The sequence below is a fragment of the Buceros rhinoceros genome, unplaced genomic scaffold, assembly GCF_000710305.1.
Source record: "Buceros rhinoceros silvestris isolate BGI_N320 unplaced genomic scaffold, ASM71030v1 scaffold2763, whole genome shotgun sequence".
Lineage (NCBI taxonomy): Eukaryota > Metazoa > Chordata > Aves > Bucerotiformes > Bucerotidae > Buceros > Buceros rhinoceros.
The window spans coordinates 12,426-29,895 of NW_010405190.1; the positions used below are offsets into that span (position 1 = coordinate 12,426).

At 46.7% G+C, this 17,470-nt stretch overlaps 1 protein-coding gene across 1 annotated transcript in view; it reads left to right on the top strand.

Annotated features, from left to right (window-relative positions):
* The window catches only part of LOC104491232 (obscurin-like), a 49,711-nt gene that overhangs the window by 9,362 nt on the left and 22,879 nt on the right, over positions 1-17,470 (top strand). The window contains exons 7-26 of the mRNA XM_010133617.1: positions 16-879; positions 1,481-1,759; positions 2,092-2,170; positions 2,546-2,664; positions 3,362-3,559; positions 3,963-3,995; positions 4,085-4,183; positions 4,618-4,836; positions 5,634-5,700; positions 6,582-6,610; positions 6,869-6,988; positions 7,557-7,696; positions 8,371-8,493; positions 8,890-8,972; positions 9,393-9,566; positions 10,407-10,566; positions 11,780-11,896; positions 13,096-13,260; positions 14,550-14,708; positions 15,891-16,068. Coding sequence (XP_010131919.1) covers positions 16-879; positions 1,481-1,759; positions 2,092-2,170; positions 2,546-2,664; positions 3,362-3,559; positions 3,963-3,995; positions 4,085-4,183; positions 4,618-4,836; positions 5,634-5,700; positions 6,582-6,610; positions 6,869-6,988; positions 7,557-7,696; positions 8,371-8,493; positions 8,890-8,972; positions 9,393-9,566; positions 10,407-10,566; positions 11,780-11,896; positions 13,096-13,260; positions 14,550-14,708; positions 15,891-16,068 — 3,405 coding nt within the window. The remainder of the gene's footprint in view (positions 1-15; positions 880-1,480; positions 1,760-2,091; positions 2,171-2,545; positions 2,665-3,361; positions 3,560-3,962; positions 3,996-4,084; positions 4,184-4,617; positions 4,837-5,633; positions 5,701-6,581; positions 6,611-6,868; positions 6,989-7,556; positions 7,697-8,370; positions 8,494-8,889; positions 8,973-9,392; positions 9,567-10,406; positions 10,567-11,779; positions 11,897-13,095; positions 13,261-14,549; positions 14,709-15,890; positions 16,069-17,470) is intronic.

Consider the following 17,470-nt stretch of genomic DNA (forward strand, 5'->3'; position numbering starts at 1 on the left):
CGGCGGCTGCCGCAGCTGCTAAACCGGCTGAACCAGACATGCCAGATTTAGATGATCCTTCCATGAACAAGGCCGCCGTGAAGATCCAAGCTGCTTTCAAAGGCTACAAAGTCAGGAAAGAGATCAAGCAACAAGAGTGCCCAGTGTTTACAGAGACCTTCAAAGATTTCTCTGGTGAGCCTGGAAGCACTCTCCACCTTGAGTGTGTGGTCCACAGCAAAACTGACATGACCATCCGCTGGCTGAAGGACGGGGAAGAGCTTTCAGACGGTCGCTACTATCACATAGACAACTACAGTGATGGGACCTGCTCCTTGATTATCGCTGGCCTGGACAGGAAGGATGCAGGTAAATACACCTGTGAGGCATCCAATAAATTTGGCAAGGTTTCACACAGCGCTAAGGTGGTTATTGGCACGCCGGAGCCTCAAGTCCTTCATAAGGAGAAGCAGGTTAAACAAAGCACCGACAGCGAGACAGAGAGCTCGTCCGGCAGTGACCTGGATGACGCTTTCCGTAAAGCAGGAAGGAGACTTCACAGACTATTCAGGGCCAAGATCTCAACAGAGATATCTGACGTGGAGGAAGAGCTCTTTGTCAGTGCGGATGAAGGGGACATAGAGGTGGTTGACCACCAGACATACCGTGAGGACGACCAGTACATCTACATCAAGTTTGAAATCTTGTCTGAGGCAAAAACTGCCGCCACTCGATTCCGAGAGATGTTTGGTGCTCTGGGAATTCCCGTGGAGATCGACATTTTGGAACAAGGCCCCAGAAAGATCGAACTGCGCATTGGGAAAGCAACACCGCCTGCTCCCGGGAAGTTTGCGCCATCAGCAGCGAGACCTCCGCCACCTTTGCTGACTTCTGATACAGGTAGGTGAACCAAACCTGTTTAGTCTTTGGAAAAAACAACTGGAACAGGTCACCATGTCATGTCTTCACTCACTAAGAATTCCTGAAAAGCCTTTGTTTTTCATGTAGTGCAGATACTTTCCAGGAAACTTTGCACTTTCGGAAAAAAATGATGAATTTTTTTTCTTCTTCATTTTGAGGGAGATGAGGGAGGTTAGTGATGAATGAGGGGGTTGCAAAGTACTGACTTATCTACACAGCTGCTTTTCACAATAGAGATGTCCCCTCTACAATCATATGGCCATAAACATTGTGATTATTATACTGCAATAAATGAAACAGCTTTCAGAACAGTCCTGAGGGAAACAAGGCCTTTCGGGAGGGAGAGGAACAGAGGCAACGTACAGTTTGCAGCTGTGGTGTCCCATATCTGGTGTTATGGAATGTCTTCATAGTGTTTGTCAGGGAGTTTCTTCTCGACTGTTTTCATAGAGAAAAGATATCACGCTGCAATTAAAAGAACAGGAAACCAGAAGTCTTCAGGCACTGGGCAGCAGTGCTCCTAAACCGCACCTTTTAACACAACCGAGCTTTCCCTTTCTTCTCACTACACTGTCTTCAGCTCCCATGTTCATGGCTGAGCTCCAGAACCAAGAGGTGCAAGATGGATACCCAGTCAGCTTCGACTGCATTGTCGTTGGCAAACCGCTCCCCACGGTCCGCTGGTTCAAGGATGGGAAAGCTATTGAAGAAAACGACCATTACATGATCAACGAGGACCAGGAAGGGTGCCATCAGCTGATCATCACAGCCGTGGTCCCCACGGACATGGGTGTTTACCGTTGCCTTGCCGAAAACAACATGGGAGTCGCTTCAACCAAGGCTGAGCTTCGAGTGGACTGTAAGTCTCAAAATCACTGTAGAAAAACCAAGGGAAGAGGGTTCTGCTGAGAGGTGGATACAATTTTTTTCAAGAAATGCAACATTCACATTAAAATAGTTCATGCGTTGCCCCCCAAACCTTTCATGTGCAAACCTCTTGGGTTCAGCTGAGTTTTGCCAATGCCAAGGCAAGGCTCAGAGCAAAGTTTTTCAGATAAACAGAGGAGTTTTCCATAATCCGGGGGTCCTGCTGCAGCAGCAGTGTGAAATTAGTACAGAAACTATAACTATAATAAGAAAAACAGTTTCAGAGCTCAGATTACAGAAAACGCTTCCTTTCCCACTTCACAGTGACCAGCACTGACTATGAGACAGCAGCAGATGCAACAGAGACATCTTCTTACTACAGTGCCAAAGGATATATTTCAAGGTAAAATATCCAACTGTGGCTCTTTCTGTCTTCTGACCTGAGAAGATCGATGTGGACCTTCATGTCAAGCCTGGTTTTGCTCTATCTAGCAGCGCCAGTTTCCTGTCGTAAGGGAACGGCCAGGCCAGCTGAGATGCAATAACTGCAACTGCTGGACATTTACCAGGTGCAAACTTGCTATGGCTGCCTTCAGGCTAACCTGGGAATTTCTTCACAGTATCACTCCGTCACTTTTGGTGTCATATGATGCTGAATCTGTTGTCAAAATCTGATGACAAAACCCACAGACTGAATTGACCTAAAATAGGTGATTGTGATTCCTAACTCTTCTCTGGCTTGCTGACTTTCTTCTTTCTAATTCTAATTGGTTTTTAGCCGAGAACAGGAGGAATCTACCACTGAGGAGGAGCAACTGCCCCAGATCTTCGATGAGCTTCACGATATTCATGTGGCACCTGGAGCATCACTGGCTAAATTTCACCTGAAGGTGAAAGGTGAGGGGAGCACTGTCAGTTGTTCCGGGTTTGCTGTTAGGCTGAAGTGCTAGATGAGGTTTTCCCACGTGCAGAAGACTCAGATTAAGTGTCTCACTCTGTGTCCATGTGTCTAGGCATAAGCATCTGAAAACTGAGTCCTTTTAATTCTCTGAGCAGGTTAGTCAAGGAGGAGCAATAAGGAATATATATATAAAAAAGATAGTGGCCTTTATTCGCTTTAATAAATTAAACAGGCCTGGATTTGTCCTACGCTATGAGGCAGTTGCTGCTACAACCTAAAACCTGCAGAAACACCCTCTTGGTGTTGACTGTCTGTGGTAAAGAGAGGTTGGATTCTCCTTTTTCTCCCAACTGCTGCCTCTAAAAATGATGAGAACTATTTTGGCTTCAACTTTTCACTTCGTCTACGTTGCAAGTCAGACCCAAGAGTTACCTTCCCAACCTGGAAGGCGTTTGCACATGCGTCCAATACAGGGAGTGCCAAAAACTGAAGAGACGGGGAAGAACTTTAACAGATAAATAGATTTTCACGGATTTGCAGCCATTCCTAATTGGGTAAATCCTTGATACAGCAGCCCGGGGCAGAGCTGAGGATTCCTTGGCTCCTGCACGAAGGGTCTGCCTGTTTGGAGACGCTCCCAAATCGATGTTGCCAACGCGCTCTCTTCTCCGTGTCCGTGACTGCTCCTCACAGGGTACCCCCAGCCTCGTCTCTATTGGTTCAAAAACGGACAGCCGTTGAAGGCCTCGGATCGCATCCTGAAGACTGATAAACAGGAGTTCCACTCACTGGAAATCCGTGACGTCACTAAGGCAGACGCTGGCCAGTACTCAACATTCGTCATCAACTCTGCTGGTTCTGCCTATTCGTCGGCCAGGCTGGTCGTCAAGGGTGGGTGTTGGACTGGTTTTGGCTCCTGCTTTTCTCTATTCCAGTGGCTCTTTCCATTTTACATAGCTATTTTTCTTGAGAAAGCCTACCACGGGAGGTCTAGGTGGGGAAGTTGTAGATAAAAGATGACACGCTTCAGTCTTGGTTCACCGATAGATTAACTGTGTGTCCCCAAGGTGAGGCATATCGCTTCTGCGGGGTCTGACATCTCATAAACGTACTGCCCAACCTCATTAACTCCAGTGGTCCATTCTATTAAAACTGATGGCTCTTATAAATCACACTTACATTTCTGTGTAGTATCTCCTGCAGGGACTAATCCCCTGGAGTCACTTTTTTCCTCTTTCTTCACCTCATGGACAGAAAGGGACTTGTCATTTTGATTTTCTCCCTTGTGTTACAGGTCCTGATGAGAAGGAAGAGCCATCAGACACAGGTGAGAGAAGCCACAGGAGATAACAGAACCGCGAGGAAGTTTTCCACACAGAAAGAGTCACCATGTTTCATCCGTAATGTTGTTTTCAGATTCCCATGAGCAGCTGATACCACCAAGGTTCCTGGAAAGATTTACCAATAAGAAGGTGAAAAGAGGCGCAAGCATCACGTTGTCTGTGAAGGTTGAAGGTAAGTGGATAGATACCGTGCCTCTCTGCATAACTCCATGACACATTCCAGGCTCTCTCTGGCCCGAGCCGTCGTAATCTCATCTCCTGCATCTGAAGTCTGGGACTCTACTCCCAATTTTTAAGAGAGTTTATGAGCTTTACGGAAAAGCACCTTGCTTGTCGTCACCTCCCTTCTCCTGTATGTAAAACCAGCGATAACAACACTTACTCGTGTCATGAAGATGTGCTGATTAACAGTTTTGGTCTTCCAAAAAGATTTGGTGTCTTTATGGGTGCTCTGTAGAAAGGTTTGTGTTCCTTTGTTACATAGCATGCCTGTTACTGCTGGAAAAGCATCAGGAAACAGATGGAAACAGCATTTACTCACAGCATGGCTGTAAGGAAGAAACACCTTGGGGAAGATTAAAGCTCATTGCGTTGGTTTTCCTTCAGGACATCCACCACCAACTGTTACTTGGATGAAAGAAGAGTCTGGGGAAGACATCCTGTGGATCAAACCAGACACCCCTGGGTATAAACTTGCCAGTTCAAATATGCATCACAGTCTAATCCTGCTGGATGTTAAAAAGAAGTACAGCGGAGCTTACACGTGTATTGCTACCAACAAGGCTGGCCAGTCCATCTGCACCGCCACCCTGGAAGTCGCGGATGGTAAATCTTTGTTACGATACCAACACGTTCTCTGTGTTACCTTTTACACAGCACCTCAGAGAAAAACAAATGTGGCTGATAAGGAGATTAATCAAACCACCACTGAAAAAAATGCATTTTCCCAAGATTGGCCGTGGCTTTGCCTTGCAAATGCTTGCACTCTTCACTTCTGTCATGGTTCAGATTTCTGACCCTATCTTGGGTAAAGAGCAGCATCTTTTCTGTGTAAACAGAAGGCGAGTCTAAGAAACAACCACACTAAGTGCAAAAGAAAAAGAAAGGAAGAAAGGCAATGTAAACTAATTAGGAAAAGTCGCCATTTCAAAAATTATTTTGAGAGCTTCACTTGCTGAGGTATTTTGCATTGTAGAACTGTCTTAAGGCAGCTGCAGTTATTTGATTGCCCTTTTGCAGGGCTTTGCAGGTCCTCTCCTGGCATAACTCCTTCAGTAAGACAGGGGAGAAGCAAGTAAGGGCTGGGAGTAGGGGCAGCACTGTGAAGGACTCCATCTTTCTGTTTTCCTTCCTTGGACCCCACATTTTTACCATGCCAAGAGCTGCAGGAGCACAACTGGAGCAGTGTAGAGGAACGGGGTGATCATACAGCCACATGAACAGGGAGAGGAGTTAACTGTTTCCATGGTATGAGGGTGTATCCCAGCTCAGGAGGTGCTCACAGGGCAGGTTCAGTATTCCAGTGTTCCCAGTAACTCACCTTTGGAAAACTTGCCTCATGAAATACGTAGAAAGCACTTTCTCTGCCTTCTGTCCTCTAATGATAGACCCTCATCTTGCAGTGAAAGAGGCTGAAGTTCTGACCCAGGAGCGTGTGATGGTGTCAGAAGCCATCATGACCACTCTGGGGTAAGTGGTTGGCCACCTGTGCTGAAGAGGAGCAGTGCAGGTACCACCCTGTGGGAATACCCACGAGTGGAACCTCCTAACCTAAACGTCTCTTGGTGCAACTTGAGGCCATTTCCTCTTGTCCTGTCACTTGTTCCTGAGGAGAAGAGATTGACCCCCACATCACTCCAGCTTTCTGTCAGGGAGTTGTTGAGAGCGAGAAGGTCTCCCCTGAGCCTCCTCTTCTCCAGACTAAAGGGTCTGATGAAAAGGGTCGGCTCACAAACTTCTTGTTTACAAACGCACCTGAAGAATAACCTCCTCAATTTGCTGTCCTTGGCTTGGACACCAGGCGGGCCCAGTCTGGGAAGCACTATCCACGTGAACCCCCAGCATCTGCATGGTCTCCAGTCCTTGGTTACCTGGTGAAACCACTGGGAACCGTTGAGCACCAGTTCACTGAAAACAGACTGCGACTACACGTTCCCAAGTCTCCAGCTGCTGTAGTTTTATTTCAGCGTTGGCTGACAATAAAGTCCCAGTAGCACCTGGAGACGGCGGTTACTCTGTTCCGCAACCCACTCCATGAGCAGCCAGGTCTTCTCAGACAGCAGTCTGAAATGAAAGCCAGGAGTAAGGAGGATTCTCAGATGGGATTGGACTCAGTGATTTAGATACCCAAGTGCTTCTGTGCCCACATGAGCCAGGTGCCCCAAATCTCATTTCTTATATGGTCCTGATGAGTATCGGCTGCCAGAACCAGTTGTCCAAACCAGAGTCCTACCCAAGGTATTCACAGCCTCCTCCTGTAAGGCGTGAGAGGGAGGGGGGGTTTCTCGTTCAGCTCTCCTGGCTACACTTTGTATTTTAACTCTTACTCTGCTTTGCTTTTTCTTTTTCAGAGATATTCATCCCTCTGAAACAAGAGAAGGTAAGAGAAGCACAAATTGTCCGTGTATTTCGTGTTTACCACCCACTTTTGTCCAGTTTTCTGGAAACTGCCTGAAATGTTGGAATTTTTCAGGGCTGGTCGCTGTTCAAGGGTGAATTATTTGGATGAACTGAGAATGAGCATCCTCTAAAAACAGAGGAAGTGAAGAAAATTAGACCTTCCTTCCACAGAAGCTTTGATCAGAAGATGACTTTCCAATGACACCGCCTGCTTAATAGTAAATTCTCTCTTTTCCAGGAGACCTTGCAGCTGGTGTACCCAAAAGCCCCATTTCACTGGCTGACGTTGGCTCAGAAGAGTTCTTCCAGAAACTCACCTCCCGTATCTCAGAAATGGTTTCTGCAAAAATAAGTCAGGGTAAGGAGCCCGGCAAACACAACTGAATTAGCGCAGGAAATGTGCAGTCTTTTTCTGGGTATCATTTGGACTGTAAATATCGGTGAGATTTACGAAGCAGGTTTTGAGACGGTTCCTCGGGTATTCATCACTCCTGAGTTTGAAAGCAATCCTGATGTGAAGACTTCCCACATCTTCCAGTTTTAGCTTCAAATGGGATTTTAAAATCAAGTTGAGGCTGAAGACTGTGTGCAGAGCTCTACAGTAATCCAGTGATTTGTCGAATTAAATTAAAAATCCCGGTTTGTGTATCATATACTGAGTATTGTAGCAAAATTTTACCTTGAAGCAAAAACAGAGGCCTTGCCTTTCCTATAAATATTCTTGCAGCGAGTTGCATTGCATGCAACCTCATGTGTCAAAATGTCCCAATTATTTAATCCTAAATAGCTATAGGAGATCACATTAAATACTACAAATTATTTTCCGAGGGAATATCTGTTTCCATGAAATCGGAAGTTATCATACGTTTTGTTCACGTTCGGTTTGAAGGTGTTGATTCCACCCTTTGCTGTTGCTCTGCTTTTAGCTACGCTTCGAGTGCCAGGTGCAGAAAGTGACGATGAATCCAAAACTCCATCTGCATCTCCTCGCCATGGGCGGTCCAGACCTTCATCCATTGCTCAGGAGTCCTCCTCTGAATCTGAAGACGGGGACTCCAGAGGAGAGGTATGATATCTTTACAGGCAAGTTTGACACGAGGAGAAAACTTTATTTAGAACGACCGATCTCCTGTGGTCTGAGGATCTCCATCCGCTTTAGAGATGGACTTCAGTTTAGTGGGTGAATTTAGTAGTTAGATATTGGGTCTGTGATATAGAGCACAGAGAACTGAATCCTGAAGCTCACTGTGTGGTCTTGAACAAGTTGTTCAAGTCAACATGGTCAAAACATACCCATTATTTGGCACCTTCTCTTTTCACGGCTGAGCTTCGGAAGTCTGTGGCCTTGGATAGAGTTCGACAGAAGAATTTTCTTAAGGAGCTTTTCATGAGAAAAATGAGAGTTTAGTGAAAATTAGAACTTTTTTGGATGTTTATTTCAAACACTTTGTAAAAAACAATAAAATAAAAACTTTGGAAATGTTTTGACATTTCCAGGTCCGCTGTTTGTTTTGCCTCAGGAGAAAAATCCACTGTTTCATGGTGTAAGTCCAAACCACCTCAGACGCTTTAGGAAATACAGCCTGAGCCTCCTAGTCTTGCACTTGCAAAAAGCAAACAGTGATACTTTTTGCCATACAAGGGCTGGAGAATAAAATACTAAACAGAGATGAGCACTTCTGCTGGTGTTACTGTATTTTATTTTCAGAGCACAAAATAATTGTTGTTTCATGCCTGCAGATCTTCGACGTCTACATGGTCACGGCTGACTACGTGCCTGCTGCTCCTGACAAGGAAGCCATCACTTTGAAAGAAGGTCAATATGTGGAAGTCCTTGATTCAGCTCATCCGCTGAAGTGGCTGGTCAGGACTAAACCCACCAAATCCAGTCCCTCTCGACAGGGTTGGGTATCTCCAGCTTACCTGGACAAGAAATTAAAGGTGACTGATCACACTGTGTTTATTTTTCCTGTGGAATTACTTGCTCCTGATGCAGCTTAGAGCCATCCCTTTTGCAAAGAGTGATGGAAGAGGAGGTTGTTGCAGGGGTCTGTCACACGATTGCGCTTTTTCTTGTTTTGATTAGACAATTTCTGGATGTGTGGAGGGGTTTGAAAGACCTAATCGTCCTCCAGCAAAAAAGAGCTTCCACACTGGTTTAGGAATTGTCGAAAGGGACGGTGAACACACGAGGCATATTCCTCAATAAAAGCATCGTTAACTTGAAAGAGTAACGTTTCTTTTCTTCTTGTGTTTTAGTTATCACCGGAGTGGGGAACAACAGAAGCTCCTGAGTTCCCTGGAGAGTTTGTTTCTGAAGATGAATATAAAAGGAAGCTAAGGTGAGCTTGTGGCATTTGGTGTTTGCAGCTTTGAGTTTTCCTGCCTTTTGAACCAATGTGAATGTTGGCATCGACGTCCCTCCTGTCAGAGTTACTGGTTTTGTTCTGCCGACTCCTGCCACCTCCCCTTTCCCACAAGTAGCCAACCCCTTGGTTCTCTCAGTCCTGTCTTTTTTTATCTTTGATGGATTTTTACCATTGATTTCAGCCTAGGAGAAATCCAGACCATCTAAATCATACTGCGTGACTTGAAAGAAGGGGTTTACACGGCGTAATTCTGGAAGCTCTCTGATTTCACCAAAATCCTGAACTTCAGCATTCTGTACTTCAGGGTGAACTCTACCTGAGGAAGTCTCTCAGCACACCAAGGACAATTTTGATGTTCTGAGCTTTCTTTTCACCTATTTGTCTTCCCTTCAGCGTTCTTATTCAAGAGCTGTTGATCTCAGAAGAGGATTACATCCAGGATCTACAGTTCCTCCAGACTCATCATCTTAAGTTCATTGAGACCTGTCCCAATGTTCCTGGAGCTGTCGCCAGTCAGAAATCCACGATCTTCAGAAATATTGATGACATTGGTCGCTTCCATTCCAGGTAAGCGTTCCCACGTGCCTTCATTTGAGGCCGAAGAGTGGCTCACCAACCTGGGCCGGAGCCACAGTAACTGTTATTACTGTGAAGGATGTGGAGCACGGGCAGTGCTGAGATGCAGAGGAACTGATGGTCCGTTTTGGATGATAGATGATGGCATAGCTTAAGTCAGAGCACAGGGTTGGGACTCCCACGATACACTTTAGAGCTTCAGGGTTTCCTATGTCCATCTTGTTTCTTACTCTTTCAAGCCAATTTAACTGAGAACCAGTGAATTATTATAAAATGGCAACGTGGTCTTCCAGAAGCTTCAGTGCTGTCTTTATAGACATACACCCTCCACCGGGTCAAAGCAACCCCCAGTATCAGCGCAGGCTGGGGATGAGGGGGTGGAGAGCAGCCCTGCGGAGAAGAACCTGGGGATACTGACGAGTGAAAGGCTGGACGTGAGCCAGCAATGTGCGCTCACAGCCCAGAAGCCACCCTTGGCTGCACCCTCCTGTCAGGGAGTTGTCAGAGCCAGAAGGTCTCCCCGAAGCCTCCTTTGCTCCAGCCTCAACCCCACCAGGTCCCTCAGTGCTGTCCACAATGCTGCTCAGTGCGTTGTGCTCCAGACCCTGCTCCAGCTTCATTGTCCTACTCTGGACGCCCTCCAGCACCTCAATGAAGATGCATGGAGAAGTTTTAACACTAATATGACAACACCGCTCATTTCCTTCAGTCGTTTCCTTTGATGTGTGTTAACCTGAAATCGATCAATGTAAAGGTCTGGCTGCAGGGGCTGTGTTCTAGCCTCATTCCACCACCTTCTCCTCAGATGTCCTTTTTCCTTTGTCTCCACAGTGTCTTCCTCCAAGGCTTGCAGAAATGTGACACTGATGATGATGTGGCCATGTGCTTTATCAAGCACGAAGCCGAGTTTAATAAGTACATCCAGTTCTTGGTGGGGAGGGTACAGGCTGAGTCGATTGTTGTCAGCAAAGCTGTCCAGGATTTCTACAAGGTAAAAACCAGTAGCCAAAGTATCTGCTGAATATGCATCCTCTAACCCACTGCGTCAAGAAATGTAGTTTTTAATCCCAACCGTGATCGTTTTTAGGATTATTAAATATTTTGGAGGGAAATCATTGCTAGAGATAATAATTTTGCATTCACTAACTAGCTCTTTGTGGTTGGTACAACCAACGTGGGAACATATTTCCACATGCTTATGCATTTCTGAATGTTATAAAGACTGTACAGACGTGAATGCGGTTGTGATTAACTAATTGTAACAAAGGGATGTTTTAAGGGCCACTGCATCGCAAGACCAAGTGAACTCACATCAGTGTGGGTACCCAAATCCTGTTTGTCCTCTCCAGCTGCTCAGGACTGAAGTTCACTAGTGAAAACACACACAACGCCCCTGATCCATGAGCACGTGTTTGCGGATCCCTTGAGTAGCAACATGGTCCATCTGATAGCCCTGCCCAGATCCTGAGCACTTCGTGAGCCTCCTCCTCACCAGACAGTCCAGCGTGGTGCTTGCTAGAAAACAAATGCACGTGTTCACGCTCACTCCATGTTCATGGATCCCTCAGATTTTCAGCACACGCTCTCAGCCTCCCCAGGATTCCTGCCTGGATCCTGGGTCTCTCACTGGCAGCTAATCCAGCTTGAAGTTTGCTGGTGAAGCATGCGCAGTTACATGTGTGTGCACCAGGTTGGCAGGAAGGATAAATACACAGGTCAGTGGCTCATGTCCTGGCACATGGAGCCCGTGACCTGTGCTGCCCGCTCCGGGTGCCTGTGTCGATACCCTCCCTCACTCCGGTCACTGGCGCTGCAAGCTAACGGGCCACTCTGGACCGAGTTCTGGTACCAGTTGCTGGCACTGAGTTCCCTCACTCCTGCCCTCCCACCCCCTGAAAGCGCTGATCTTTCCTGTCACAGCATCTGGTTCTGCAAGATTTGGATCCCATTTCCCCAGCATCAATCCCGCACTGGAAAAGCGGCCACATTCAGCACTGCGGACATCTTGCAGTCTGCAATAACGACCAGCTGATAAAGGACGGCGGAGGATTACCAATGGCCAAAATAGGGGCTGGTGTGGCCTGGTAGAGCTACCCAGCTTGGCTGAGTTCAGTCTATGAACCAGCACCGGCATTTTCCAGGGAATAATCTTGCCCGTTGTCCTTGATAACGACCTTTCCCCATCCTTCTATGTATTTTTCCAGAGATACACAGATGAATTTTTAACTAATGAAGATCCTTCCCAGCCACTTGTCCCACCACTGCAGCACTACCTGGAAAAACCCATAACCAGGATCCAGCAGTACCAGACTATAATCAAGGTGAGAAGCTTTGGTCATGCATCTGACATGGTTATGTTCTGCTTCGTGCATCTTGTGGAGAAAAGCATTTTATTCTTATTTTGTATTTCTTGGCTTCCTTCTGAAACAACTTCAACGGAAAGCTGCTTATGACGGACCGTCACCTGTGATGGTTGCTCTCTAAATAGTTTTGTAGATGTAAATCCAGGTAGAGGTTCACAGTCTGCAACCCCATAATATTCAGGAAGCTTGATCTGAGTGATCTTTAAATATATGGATACATATATAGCTTAAAAAAAACCTTGCTTATATATATATGAGTTCATGTATGTATATAGCAAATAAAACCATGAATTTGCTTCACATTCAGCAAAAATAATAAAAAATTGTTCTAAAAATCATCAATTTCCAATATATAAGATACTAACCAGTTTTATACTTGAGTTTCATACTGACATTACATAAGATGAAATTTTCGTTTTCCGAAAAGCTTTGCCCCGTTCTACCATCCTGAAAAGTTTCATCTCTCAAGCTTTCATCTCTCCTACTCATTCAGGTTCTAGCCCAGATGACAAGGGAAAGCATCAGCGTAGGCTTTTTTTATGGTGTTTTTTTAGGAAGCAGCGCTAGCAGAGTCAGAAAGACGACTGCCAACCGTGTCTGTGCTCTGGCATTACAGAAGTGAGCGGTTTGAAGAGTTTGGGGGTTCAAATTAAATTTCTCCATAGAAACACCAAGGGTCTCTTGAAAGAGGGAGAAGCGTGGGCACTTCCCGTGCCTCCTTGCTGAAAGAGAGGAATGGGAACAACTGTGGGGAGCACAGGGTAACTCCTGTTTCATATTTTTCCGTCCTCTCTCGCTTTTAATCTAATAACGACTCTCAGTGTAGCACTGCCACATGAGTTCTTGCCTGGTGGTATCGTCAGGGGAAGCGCAGGAGAAATGCCGTTTAGGATCGCTTTGGGGTTCTCAACCACTGGTATTTGCTTCAGCTTTGTCTTTGCCTAAGAGCAGCGGATGTCAGGAAAAGCCAGACTGGTTAGTCGTCAAGGCTGGGTAGGAAAGAGGAGGTTTCAGTAGCTAAGCAGCATATGGTGAAAGAACAGGGTGAAAGTTGCTCAGATGAAAAAGCTGGAGCAGGTATTGAAAACGCTTCGGTTATCCAGGAAATCGGGGGTGTTTTCTGTCTGCCCAGTAACCTTTTCTTCGTTCACCTACAGGAATTGATCCGAAACAAAGCAAGAAACAGCCAAAACTGCACTTTGCTGGAGCAGGCTTATGCCATTGTGTCCGCGCTCACCCGAAGAGCAGAAAACAACCTCCATGTCTCGCTCATTGAGAATTATCCGGGGACCTTGGAAAGCCTTGGTGAACCCATCCGACAGGTAACTGGATTTTCCCAGTCACTGTTAGTGCTATTCACTGGTTTCTAAGTAGCTTCATGTCCTGCAAGAAGCTCCTTTAGAAATCCTATATGAAAGAGAGGGCTTGCTTGTTGCCTTCCTTACTGGTCAGTGATGGGTCTCCTGGCTTCGCTGAGGTTTGAAGCACCAGACCGTAGATCTTTATGGAGCAGTTCACACATAATGTTGCTATTTGCCCTTCCAACCCACTCATCAAACAGATTGGCTCTGGGCCCCTGCCCGTTTTTAAAGCATTTTATTTTATTATTGACAAGCTACATGGGACAGCTCCAGAAATTACTGTCATTAATGGGTTTTCCTGGTGACTCCTCAGGTGTTAGAAGCTCACTGCACCTTTTCAGGCTGCATGTTTTCATTTGATAGATTTCTTTGAAGAGCCTAATTTGCTGGGATGGTGGTGCAAGGTAGCATGGTATTCGTTTCATATGATCTGTGTGAAAACATTGGATCAATTTATGGATGTTCTCCCACGGCTGTTCGTGTATCCTCAGAAGACCTGGGTGCTTCTCTCGATCTCTTTCATGAAACAAATGTAGTTTAGGAGCACAGGGGAAAGATGATCCAGCTATTGGGACACTAGTCTCGGACTTTCAACCCCCTGACTCAAATTCCTGTTTCTTTGTAGACTTACTGTGTCGTGCTGGGCAAGTCACTTACTCTGCCTGTTTGTATCCTGTGAAACATAGTGTGTGGAGAGTGGAGTTGTAAGGCTAAACTACACTGACAGTGGGACACTGTGGTGGGCATTCATCCATCCATCCATCCACGTTTAGACATCTAGAAAAAAAAAACAGCGCAGTGAATTACACCCCAGGAGCGCTTGCTGCTCCCTAATGATGCCGGGGGGAACCCGCGTCACTAACGGAGCCGTGTGTGTCTGCTGACGGAGGAGAACAAGTGAGAGTATTAAGTGTCCGCATAACACCCAGGACATAATTTTCCATTATCGTTAGTACGGGTGGAGTATGCCTGCTTGACGTGAGCTCTGCTATTTTTCTGGCAGCGAAGAACACCGTTTAAAGGTCACGGTAACGACAGCCACTGTGTGCATCCCTGTTGGTGCTGTCAGTCTGATGCTTCGCTTTTAGCATTAGAAACAACCTGCTGCGCTGAAATAAACCGAAGGCACAGAAAGCGGTGGCGTAACAGTGAACATTTGTTATCTGTTGAGAGAAAAACCGTGGTGAGACATCAGCGTGGTGGTAATTCCAGAGTTCTCACCACACGCTCTTCATTCTCTTTCCTATCAGGGCCACTTCGTTGTGTGGGAAGGAGCTCCAGGAGCTCGAATGGCGTGGAAAGGACACAAAAGACATGTATTCCTCTTCAAAAATTATATTGTGATCTGCAAACCAAAGCGAGACACGAAGACCGACACCTACAGTTACATCTTCAAAAACATCATGAAGGTCTGATCATTACAGCCTCTTCCAGAGCATTTCGCTGGCATTGAGAACTTCATGATTATAGCCAACTTCTGGTCATCTAAATGGGGCATCTCACGAATCCTTTTGAGTTCCTTTGTTTCAAAAGGTTGTGAAGTACAAGTAGAATCTACATCTGTCCCCAAATTTCCTTCTTAAACCCGTCAGAAACATGGTAGAACCCGTCAGAAGTATGGGTGGATTTTTACGGGGCAGCAGTGAGATTACACGTACGCGGTTTATTAATCTCGGTTAGCTCACCGAGTTAACTGCATCAGTACATGATATTTTGCTGTCTCTATTATTTGCTAGCGCTGGGTTTGGTATTAAATTTGAGGAGAAGCTGGTCTAGTCATATGCTACATTCCCAGTGGTTCTCTCTGCCAGGTATGTCCTTTCCTGACACCGATTCCTGGTTAGAAATGAAAAACGCAGAACTTGGCCAGCTCGTCTTCAGACATTCCGAGCTCAGCGTAAAACTGCAAAAAAAATTGCAGGAAGGAATTGCTTCTATCGCCGTTTTCCCAAGGCAGTAGTTGTTCAACTCCAGTAGAACAAACCATCAAAAAACCCATGGAGTTCTCAACCAAGCCCAGTTAGGGCCTTCTCAAAGCCCAATCACAGTCAGATTATACTTTCCAAGGGAAAAAAATGAAGGGACACTTTGTCCAGAGAGTGCCTGCTCTGTAGGTTCTTCCCCTAATTGTGCTGTTCCTGGTCCACCAGTGCTGCGCTGTAGGGTTGGAGTGCCTCACCCTTGGCATCTCTGTCACGTTGGAGGTTATTTTCCTGAAATCTGATAATTGCTCCTAGGAAAACTATGGAAGTCAGGTATACCTGTTGCAAAGGGTTGCCAAGTGACCCTGATTGCTGCTCAGCCAAATCCACGTTGCATTGCTCATGCAGTCTGAAAAATCTTTAAAAGCGGTGTAAAGTACCCCTTTTGCTGCTTTGCTTGAATGGGGGATGGCACAACTCACGTCCCCTGAAGGGTACACGGTGGTAGCAGGAGGTTTGCTGGTGTTTAATTGTTTCCATTTCAAACCTTGGTTGAAGATGGTTCTGGTTCACAAAGGCTAAGACCAGATCTGAACTCTGGAATTCCAGTTTTCAGCCGTAAGAACACAGGATCTGTGTTGACTTTCTTGTCCTCCTTCTGTCACGCAGCTGAACAACATAGATGTGAATGACCTCGTGGAAGGGGATGACCGGGCGTTTGAGATCTGGCATGAGCGGGAAGACTTGGTGCGCAAGTACCTCCTTCAGGCACGTACAGTGAATATCAAGAACTCCTGGGTGAAGGACATCTGTGGCATACAGCAGCGGATCAACGAGCCTGTCTGGAGTGAGTATGGCCCAAGAGAGCCCAAACCTCCTAGTTTTTCTTGGGTTGTCTCCCTGATTCAGGAAGGAGATGAGCAAAAAAGGGAGAAAAACCACCTAGGGTCACTTACAGCCTCTTAAACTGAACCAGGGTTGGAGTTTTCCTTTAATCACGTCAGAGACTGTGGTAAATTACAGCTCACGTGACTTGATAGCCCGCAGTAAGCTTTAACTGGAATGGTTATAGCAGTGGCCAGGTCCTCCACTTGAACTGGGGAAGGCCCCTTATCAGGATGGGACAGTGGTGGTTGACTCTCTCCATTTACCATCGAGGGGCCAAGGCTGTATCTCACTGAAGGGGTTACCTTTACCTGACAGAGGTCCCACGGGGCCTTAGAGGTTTTCAGGCAACAGCAGGGTAACTTTCTAATTACTCTTCAAGGTCCGTAGCCCAGGTGTGGAAAAGACAGGGGATGAGCTGAGGAGAGCTGGTGGCACCTGGCCTTTTCAGCTGACGTGGGTTGCCTTTGATGGAGGATCAGAGTTGGAGACTGAAGTGGTTGCTCAGTTCCCTCTCTTTATATTGTTACTTTTTTGTCAAGAAGCAGAGGATGAGGTTTTCCAGCAAAACAGCCCAGAAAGTGTGTGTCACTAGAGAAGAGGGACATGTTATTGAATCTTCTAAAACACGAGTTGCAGAGTTGGCAGTAGAGACGCGTCTGATCTGGCAGGGATTGCAGGAGGGTACACGACCACACAGTTTGGTGAAAAAGGCCCTGGCACACTGCAAAGAATTATAGAATCATCTAGGTTGGAAGAGACCTTTAAGATCACCAAGTCCAACCATCCCCCAGCACTGCCAGGTCCCTCCTGACCCCTGGCCCTCAGCAGCACCTCCACACGGCTGGGAAACCCCTCCAGCCATGGGGACTCCACCACTGCACTGGAAGAATTATAGAATCATCTAGGTTGGAAGAGACCTTTAAGATCACCAAGTCCAACCATCCCCCAGCACTGCCAGGTCCCTCCTGACCCCTGGCCCTCAGCAGCACCTCCACACGGCTGGGAAACCCCTCCAGCCATGGGGACTCCACCACTGCCCTGGGCAGCCTGCGACAGCCCTGCACAACCCCAGCGGGGAAGAGATTCTGCCTCAGGGACAACCTCAACCTCCCCTGGTGCAACTGGAGGACGGTTCCTCTCATCCTGGCGCTTGTTCCTGGGGAGAAGAGACCAACTCCCCCACACCTTGCTCCACCCTCCTGTCAGGGAGTCATGAAGAGCCAGAAGGTCTCCCCTGAGCCTCCTCCAGGCTGAACCCCCCCCCATCAGACATGTGCTCCAGACCCTGCACCAGCTTCATGAAGAGCATCTTCCAGTGGGAAAAGTAGTCTCAGGACCTGACCCCAATTCATGCTGATAGC